General features: G+C 47.1%; 1 protein-coding gene and 1 pseudogene across 1 annotated transcript in view; one reads left to right on the forward strand and one right to left on the reverse strand.

The window, feature by feature from the left end:
• LRP2 (LDL receptor related protein 2) overlaps window positions 1–6,245 on the reverse strand; it is a 206,694-nt gene extending 200,449 nt beyond the window's left edge. The window contains exon 1 of the mRNA XM_032880388.1: window positions 6,008–6,245. Coding sequence (XP_032736279.1) covers window positions 6,008–6,245 — 238 coding nt within the window. The remainder of the gene's footprint in view (window positions 1–6,007) is intronic.
• LOC116880926 lies at window positions 1,164–1,856 on the forward strand (annotated as a pseudogene).
• Window positions 6,246–10,076: the final 3,831 nt, after the last annotated feature.

Consider the following 10,076-nt stretch of genomic DNA (forward strand, 5'->3'; position numbering starts at 1 on the left):
CTTTTGCTGGGAACAATTAAGACAAAAACTCTTGTTTTTCCCTAGTGGTCATGACATGAAAGGATGCGGCTCCAGGAGCCACTGACAGCCATCTTAGAACAGTAAAGAAAACATTTGAGAACAGAGTCATCCCAGAGTTAGGAGATAGAGGAAACAGATCAGCCTGACATAGTCTGAGCCCCCATTTTATATTATGTTGAGTCAAAAGAAATTGCCAATATTCGGCTGTCTAGAAAAACAGCAATCCCATATGTTTCAACCTAATAGCTTTACCTTTTCAATTACGTATTTCAAGAAACTTCCTTTTGGCTCCAAGCAGTTTAGAGTTCTGTCATTTACAAACCTAAGTGCCTAGACTAATATGTAAAGTTGTGACCACTAAAATGATAAACCAGGGGTGCCCGGGTGGCTCAGTGGGTTAAGCCTCTGCCTTCGGCTCAGGTCTTGATCTTGGGGTCCTGGGATCAAGCCCCACATCGGACTCTCTGCTCAGCGGGGAGCCTGCTTCCCCCTCTCTCCCTGCCTGCCTCTCTGCCTACTTGTGATCTCTCTGTCAAATAAATAAATAAATCTTTAAAAAATAAAATAAAATGATAAACCAGCATGCACAGATGCATCAAAGAACCACCTGTGTTAAAAAGAAAAAAAAAAAAAACACCCCACAAGATACTATAGTATCTTCTTCTCAAATTTGAAAAAAAGTTAAATTCTTGAAGAGGTTAATAAAGATGGATAGAAATATATATGTGAGACCTCACAATCTATAACACATTTCACACTAATCTCACTTAATTGGCATAACTACCCTTTAAGGTAGATATGTGCCCATTTTACAAATAAGAAAACTGACCTGAACAGTTGAGTATTGTCCTGAATTTCCCACATAGTAAATGTCAAGAGTCAAGATTCAAACCCAGGTCCTCTAACTTTAAAATCTCACACTCTTCCTTCCCACTTCATTTCACCATGCTGAGATTGTGAAAAAATTGCTTAGGAAACATTTCCATGGACCTCAACAGAACACATGAAGCATCAAAGAAATGTCTCTGGAGCTGCCATCTTGCGTCCCCACATGTGTGCACCTAATCTCAGCTGGTCTGCCAGGAGACCCCCTGAGCGCCAACCCCTAGTCCCCCATGCGGTCCCATTTCCGCTCCAACAAGATGAAAGAAACTATCACCAACCAGGGGAAACTTGCCAAACTGCAAGCTCAAGTGCGCATTGGTGGGAAAGGAAATGCTCGCCAAAAGAAGGTGGTTCATAGAACAGCTACAGTAGATGATAAAAAAACTTCAGTTCTCCGTAAAGAAGTTAGGGATAAACAATATCTCTGGTTCTGAAGAAGTAAATATGTTCACAAACAAAGGAACAGTGATCCACTTTAACAACCCCAAAGTTCAGGCATCGCTGGCAGCGAACACTTTCACCATTACAGGCCATGCTGAGACAAAGCAGCTGACAGAAATGCTACCCAGTATCTTAAACCAACTTGGTGCAGACAGTCTGACTAGTTTGAGAAGACTGGCTGAAGCTCTGCCCACACAATCTGTGGATGGAAAAGCACCACTTGCTACCGGAGAGGAGGAGGATGATGAAGTTCCAGATCTTGTGGAGAATTTTGATGAAGCTTCCAAGAATGAAGCAAACTGAATTGAGTCAACTTCTGAAAAAGATAAAACTTGAAGAAGTTACTGGGAGCTGCTATTTTATATTATGGCTGCTCTTTAAAATTTTGTTGACGGATCTGATAAAATCTAGATCTCTAATATTTTTAAGCCCAAGCCCCTTGGACACTGCAGCTCTTTTCAGTTTTTGCTTATACACAATTCATTCTTTGTAGCTAATTAAGCTGAAGAAGCCTGGGGATGAAGTTTGAAACAAGATTAATAAAGTTCTTTGCTTAGGAAAAAAAAAAAAAAGAAAGAAAAGAAATGTCTCTGATATTTCAAAATAACACCAATCTGACCATTTTAAAACTCAGGCTGAAACATGTCAAATCTTTCTAACATTGGTGAGATCCTGGCCAGGGTTCTTAGAACTTGACCCATTATTGTAAATTTTTTAATTAAATACTTTTTTTAAATAAAATAAAACCTGTCAGTGTTCTTAGAGTACCTGCTTAGAGAACATGGACAATGATCAATTACCATGAATTAAGACTAAAAACCTATCCAAGTAGCAGTCTGTACTACGAAACCTGAAAACCTAGGAATATGCTTTGATGGCCCAAGATTTTTGAAAAATAGATCTACAGGTATGGTCTTTGGAAGCTGGAGCACCAACATGGAATAAATTCTGGACCAAGATGAAAACACATGGCTATATTAACCTATCCTCTTAGACTTGAGATTTCTCTTAGACCTGATGTATGTGACCCATCCAATTTTTTTAAGAGGATTGACCAAGGTGATCTTTTCATCAATCATACTTTCCTCGTATGTCAGGTCAGAATCAACAGAAAAGCAATCTACAGGCCTCTTCAACCAACCAGGCTGAGGACATTCCAAGCACATGTATCTAAAAATGATCAATTAGAAGGACACAAAGAGGAGACGGGGTTTTAGATCTTAGTTCTAAACTCGGCAACATGCCCTTAGGTGAAGGGCTTCACCAACCCCCTTTCACTCCATTCAGCCCCTTCTTCTTCCCTCCAGGGTTTAGTTGCTTATCTATAAAATAATGCAAGTAAACCAGCTGATAGCTAAGATTTCCTCCATCTGTAAAAGTCTAAGTTTCTATGAGAACAGGACAGGCACAAGATTGCATCAGGGAGTTTGAGCAGGAGCCCTATAAAAACTGGCCAGTAAGAACTTCAAGCAGAGGGGGAAAAAAGCCAATTGCTGGAAAGTAAAAGCAGCAGTGGTATCAGAGATGTAATAGAACCAAAATGTTTCAGACACAAAATGTTGCACGCTTATTACCGGCCCCAGAATCCTTTTAAATATGTAAACTTCACCTGAAGATGTAATTGTCATAAAGCTGATACTAACTGTAAAAGGCATAACCAAGCCTCTATTGGAGGAAATAATGTAACTTTAAGATCAATACCATTTTCTAAAAAAACCTTCCAGGCATATCCTAAGAACTGGGAATTCCTCAAATAAATGTTAGTGAAACATGCCTAAGACTTCCTTATGCACACTGAGAAATTAGAAATATGAATAGTAAGCCCAAAAAAAAGCTACCTTTAGTATTGGTCAATATAATAGCTGCTAGTTACAATCATTGTCTATAGGCCTTACGTGTTCCGCCCTTTTATCTCTTTATGTTAATAAATGCCACAGAACAGATTCCTCCTGTTATCCCATCAATTTGGCAGATCAGCAATCTGAGCCATGAAAGTATCCTGACTTCCCCTGAGGTCACACAGCCAGAAAGTTTAGAGCGGTTGCTGAAACCCGGACAGCTTGGCCCCGGAGCTCAGTCAGGCTCTCCAAACTTTTCATCAAAGCATTATGCAAAATAGGAATACACAAATAATTTTAGCTATAGATATGCTATAATTTTTCTAAAGATTAACCATAAAATACTCAGAGTTCTTTTCCAGTATCTAATGATGCAAACCTTGCAGGAAGATCTTACCTAAAATGTGTGCTAAAATAAGGACATTTACAAGGTCATCACACTCTACCTGAATAGTGTCAATACAACAGGAATCTAGAAATCTCCTTAACCTTCCAGGCTGAGGATATTCAGAGGATGAGCAGGAAGACTGGGAGTGAGGATACCTGGGATAAGGTGATAGAAACCTGAAAAGAATTTCTGAAAAAAATTGTTATGACAAAGCAGGTAGATTTTACCTTCTGTGGCAAAGACATAAAATGCCAGTCAGTTTCTTTAGAAACCTTACACATGGGTAGTAACCTAGGGAGCATGACATTTTTAGTACAAAAGAAAAGAGGGAAATAGAGGAGAGAGTCATATACTATAGCAGTGAAATTATACCCTCTCTTGGACTGGCCTCACAACTCTGCCCACAGTATGACCTGGGACAAATTACTTCATTGCCCAGTGCCTCCATTTCCCATTAGTAAAATAGGGACTGTAAGAATACTAATATCAAAGCGTTATTATAAAGATTAAGTATCAGTAAGTATAAAGCACTAAGAACAGGGTCTGCCACATATGTAAGTTTATGATATGTAACTCTTACTGTACATAATATTATTAATTATTATTGAAGAGGCATGGATGTAAACTACTAAGAAGAGTAAATACAGTTTATTTGGTGACTAAACCATCAACCCAGGGGATAAAGTATCTGTTTGATTGTATGGGGACAATCCAGATGTATCCCAGATGAACCCGGACAAGATTTCTTTTTGCCAGGCACCGACAGGAGCATATAGTAAATCCTAAGGCTATATTTAGGACATGAGATGTATATCACCCTAAGCACTGCGGCAAACCCACCACAATACTAATAAATCCTCTTTCTGTGTTAACAACACTGAGAAAAGGTGTTCAAAACAAGAATTATTAAGTCTCCCCCTGCCTCCCTTCCCTTTCCAAAGATTTTTACAAGACCAGTGGGGTTTGTTGGCCTTTCCAAATTTCTTCTCAGGAAGTCTGAAATGGGTACTGCTAGGAGTTGCTGTATAATTACTTAGTTGATTCCCTCTAAGGAGCTTACACTAAGAATTGAGGAAAGAAAGCAGATTAACCGTTTGAATACATGCCACGGCCCATCCACAGGCTTTTCCCTCTCCTCCATAAATGGGGGCTTCTACAGTCCCTACCCGTCAACCCCAATATGTGATCCAGGGAAATCAATTTATTGCTTTGGCTAATCCTACAACAATAGGGGTTTCATTTTCATTGTAGGGCAATTAAGTTGTCCGACGGGAAGGAAGGAGCAGGAGGGGAAAGAAGGGGTGGGGGGGAGAACTCTCTCGTCCCCACAGACAGATTAGTCCCTGCCGAGGCAGCAGCGTCCGTTCTGTCTGTCTGGTGGTCAGTCACACGCAGCTCCGGGCTGCTACCTAGCAACGCAAAGCCTGGAGAGAGCTCGCGGGTTCCCCTGCCTCCTCCTCGCCCTTCCCATTCATCCCTGGTCGGTCTTCCCCCCCACCCCGCCCCCCCACTCCCCAGTCCGCGCGCTACTTTCTATCTGTCTTCAAATTCCCTCTCTCCCTTCCTTCTCTCCCTTTTCATTCCTACTTGTCTTCTCTCTCTTCTTCCCCCTTACTGTTTTTATCCCCTCCACTTCTTCCTCCCTTTCTTCTCTGCCTGTTTCTGTAAAAATGTAAACTCTAGCAACCTGAGAGAATTTTTAAGTGCTTCATCCCCGAAACTTTCTCCATCCGAGCCCTCAAATCTCTGGCCGCACAGACGGGGCCTCATTCATCAACACAAAAGCCCCCACCTCCCAGTTGAAAAGGAAAACCCTTCAAAGAAAATGCCCCAGTATATCTGCTGTTCTCTCGGCCAATCCCGCCTCCCGGCCTTATCTCGGCTCGTAAATGATCTGTATCGAGATGCGGTCTCTTGAGGGTCAACGTGGGACCAAGTTTCGCTGAGGAGAAGGGGGGAGTGCTCTAGCCCGCCAAGGGATCTCCCCCGCTGAGCGCCGCAGGTGGAACACCGCGCACGGAGAACCGCGGCGAATCTCTCAGGCCCCCAGAAAACAAATCCGTATGGGGGGCAGACTGCGCACTGGCTGGGAAAACCTTAGTCTCCGGGTTCCGACTGCGGAGTGCTTTCCGGAGGGTCGGGAGAAAGTCCCGTGGGAACAAAGACGGGGTCCCCGTGGGGCGCGCTGTCACCGAAACCCGCGGAGCTACCTTCTCAAGTTTGCGGCTGCTCAGTTGCCGGGCGGGCGAAGGAGGGGTGCTCCAGCTCGCCCCTCGCTGAGCAACCTGAGCGCCCCGCCGGGACCCGCTCCAGTGCCGCCACCCTGCCCTAGCCCGTCTGGCCGCGGTCCCCTCAGTGCGCTTACGGACCCGACCCCTGCCACTGCCAGTTAAGTCCGGAGCTCTGCGCGGATTTCCGGCCAGCGAGCGCTTACCTTGGCCACTGGCCCGCCCCAGGCAGGCGGCAAAAGCCAGCAGCAACGCGCACGCCACCGTCGTCGCCCCGCGCTCCATCCCCGCGACCATCCGCGGCCCAAGCCTTGCCGTTCCTTCCCCAGAAGGTGGGCGCGCGTAACACACAGCACCCGCCGCGCCTCTGCTAGCGAGCGCTCCCGGAGGCCTGCACCTCGGCAGGCTCCTAGTGGGGGAAAGCCGAGCCGCGCGCCGATGCATCCCGTTTTCTAGCCGCGCCAGTCCCCACCCTCCAGACCGTGCATAAAGCCCTGGAGACCCGACCGCCCCGGAACTAGCATGCGGGAATCCAGCGGGGCAGGCCCCCTGCCGCCCGGCCCGCCCCCTGCACTTTGCAGCGCTGGGAGGAGAAGGGACTCGAACACACGTGCGCTCACACATGCACCGTTCTCACGCGCGCGCGCGCGCACTCACACTTGTCCTCATACAGCCTCACACACGCAGTCCAACTCCTCACTGTCACACAACCTGACGGCCTCGCACGCTCACTCGTGCGCCGGCACACACATTCCTAGAACAGGCGTGCGCGTAGTCCACACTCACACAAACACTGACCTGTGCACGCACACTTCGCAGTTACACATCCTTCGTTCACACACTCCTCGCAGTCTCACACTCACATGGGAACCCTCTCCCGACACAGGCACAGGCGTGCTCTGCCCTAGCCTCTCTGCGGGATTTGCCTCCGCACAGAAGTTTGCAAGGCAGTCCGCGGGAAAATTTTCTTCCTTTTAAAAGGAAGAAAAAGAAGAGATGGAAGGGAAGGGAAAGGGAAATGAACGGAATAAGAGCTCCTGGAGAGATTTGTGACCATTCCACCTGAGATCCCTAGGCTTCTCGGAAACCCTGGTATCTCCCACAGAGTTGAGACGCTGAGATGGGGTGCTCTGTGTTTTCAGAAAGCCCTACAGCTCCCTCTTATAAGGCAGCGTTAGACAGATTGCCGGGGGCTCCGGCCCCCAAGAGCCCTTCGAATGAACCTTACACTCACCCTCAGAACATCGTCCTAGGACCGTACGCGACGCTAGAGCCGACAGGAAAAAAAAAGGGGGGGGGGGGTGATGCAACTTATCTCTTTGCCCTGGGATACCTGTTGTGAGAAGGGGCCGTTCTCGGACCGCTGTCGCCCCCAGATCTAAGGCCCCGGGCTGTGGATTAACTCGGCAGCAGGACCACAGGAGTCCTTTCCCCCAGCCAGAGGGGCCGTGACAGCAGAAGCGGCAGCCCTGGGCGCGCTTAGACCTGTGCGGGGGCCCGCCGCCTCGCCCTTTCTAGGGACGAGAATCTGCCCGTTACTCCCACCCCTTGTCCCGGAGCACCGACCGTCTGGGGCTCTGCTGACCCACCCCTGATAGTACGGATCGCGCGTACCTTCCATGGGCTTTGGTGATTGATGAAGCTTTGCGGGTAAGAGGGTGGGGGAAGACAGGTATTTAGAAAGACAAAAAAAGAAACAAACATAGACGCAGAGAGAAAACTTAGACTTAAAAAAAAAAAACAACAAAACAGCTGTGCGAAAGGGCGACAGTCACTTCGCGGCTTGCTTTCCGAGATTTCTGGATTTGGAAATCCAGAGTGCTCTGCTCTCACCGGAGTCACTGGCACGTTACTTGCCTCCCCTGCACTGCACCAGCGCTGTCCCGCGCCGAGGAGGAGGCAGGATTGGGGACTGAGGGGCAGGGGGGTCTGGGAAGTGGAGAAGATGAAGCGGGTGGGAGGAGGGAATCGGCGAGGGGGCGAGAAGGGGCACTTCAGTCTCCGCGGCTGATTTATGCCGGTTCCGGGCGGCCGGGGCGATGGTACGAGACCGCGCCGGGGTCAGGCGGCTCCGACGCCCGCCCAGGCCGCGCTGCATAGTCAATGAGCGTCCCCGCACCGCGGGTTACAAAGAACTGCGGCCGGCGCGGGGGAGGCTTGCGCGGGAGGGGCTGGGCGGCTCCCAGTGCGCTCTTGGACTCGTGGGGGTGCAAGAGGGTGAGAGCCGGCGCGCGGGCGTTGAGTGTGTGTGTGTGCGTGTGTCCTTTCACTGTAGCAGCCCGGGCTCCAAACATTCCTTTCTGCACTGAAGGGTTTTCCTCATTGTTGTTGTCTTTGTGCTCCAGTGTTGCCAACTTACTGGAATTCCTGACGTGGTTGCACAGCAGGGCTCAGGCTGACCGTAGGAGCCAGCTGCGTTTTGTGTCTGAGGCCGACCCCGCCGTTAATCCCAGAATAACGCGGGTGAAGAGGGAAAGAATGGAGGGAGAACGCGAGGGAGGGGCGCAGATAAAGGGTGGGGATGGGAATGAGGGTCCACTGACGGAGTCCGGTCCCTTATTCCCAGCACTGTGGATGTAAATTCACACATCCACACTCTTTTCCACTAGAAAAAATCTTTTTTTTTTTTTTTCAATGAGATTCAACCTCAAACGCATGCCTCTTGAAAACAAGCATCTTCTGCAGCCCGTACCATGCGCCTGTTTATCTGCGATCCATACCTGAGAAAACTTGCTGCTAGTTTTGGAGGATTAAATCTAAGGACCAGCATCTGGGAAAACCCAAGTTAGCACCGTTGTGATTTAAGCCAGACTTTTTCTATATACTGCACAAGCTTTTGCATTTCACTCTACATAAATTCATAAAAGACTTTACAGTTAACCGGAGACAGAGGAAAGTGCTGAAAAGTGAAATTTATCCTAGTAAATGTATGTTAATTTACTTCCTTGTTACATTTTTTACTTGTGTATATTTATTTTACTTCCGCATCAACAACAAACTACTAAAAATGTTTTCAGAGCATTTGTTCCTGTGTTGAACCAACTTGTGCTTCCTACAGTGGGCATGAAGTTGTAAAATCTGCTTGAGTAAAATTCAACGTCAGTTTTCTATTAATCCCGCCCAGACTTGCTTCCTAAGAGACATAGAGCCACCTGCCCACAGAACAGCTCCAGTCTACCTCCTTAATACCTCAAACTCAACACAGGAAACCTGAACCATAAACCTTCCTTGTTCCTTATCTCAGAAAAGAGCACCACCCTCCAGCCCAGGGGCCAAGGCCTGAATTGTCATTTTGACCCCTCCCTCTTCCTTACTCCTATATGCAATCAATCATGACCTTCTGTAAACTTAAATCCACTTTCTTCTCTCTCAAGTGCACCCATTTCTCTCAACTTCACTGCCCGCAGCCACCTAGACTCTCTCACCTGAATTATGGCAAGAGTCTTCCCAAGTTCCTTGTTGTCAGTTTTGGCCCCTACCATCTGTCCATCTCTTTTCCATTCTGCAATGAGATGATCCAAAGTGATATTTACATTAGACTAGTGCTTTCAAACAGAGGTCATTACTAATTAGTAAGAAATCAATTTAGTAGTTCAGACAAGAATTATTTTCAAATTAAATAGAATAGAAACTTCCATGTGGAAAGGATATGTATTGTTTTACAAAACTCCTGTCTAGCGCGCGCATGTGTGTGTGAGTGTGTGTGTGTGTGTGTGTGTGCTGTGTCACCCTATATAGATCTCAGTCAAAAAAGCTTGAAGTTACCTCTCTACAAATTATTTCTTGATTGAAAAGAGAAAGTAGTAAGAAACATGGAGGAACCTGGCAGGTATCTTAATAGGTTTCATTACTATTTAGGTATAGTAAGGTCAATAGATCAGGAAATGGCTGCCACTGGAAAGACAATTTATTATACTTACAGATCCCAAGAGAGGGAATACAGGTCACACCACTGGGGGGCCACAGAAGTGAGTAAACCCTCCCAGAGAGCGGAGGGAAAAGTGCACAAGCACCTTTACTGTGGTTCCGGCTGGAAGGAACAAGGCAAACAGGCTTAGGATTGGCCAGTTTGTATTTGAAAAGCCTTCCCTTGGGCCAACTCTCAAAGGAGGGAGGCAATGAGGGAGGCAGGAAGGAGGTCAAGGCAAGGTGACTGGGTCATATTATCAGGTTGTCCAGAACAAGGTGTATCTAGCATATCCCTGCAGGGCAGATGTAAAAGCATTTTAAGATTACAGAAGCTAGAAACTTGGTAAATATGGCAGATGCCTCATG

Source organism: Lontra canadensis, unplaced genomic scaffold (genome assembly GCF_010015895.1).
Source record: "Lontra canadensis isolate GAN:19392208 unplaced genomic scaffold, GSC_riverotter_1.0 scaffold69, whole genome shotgun sequence".
In the NCBI taxonomy this organism is placed as follows: domain Eukaryota; kingdom Metazoa; phylum Chordata; class Mammalia; order Carnivora; family Mustelidae; genus Lontra; species Lontra canadensis.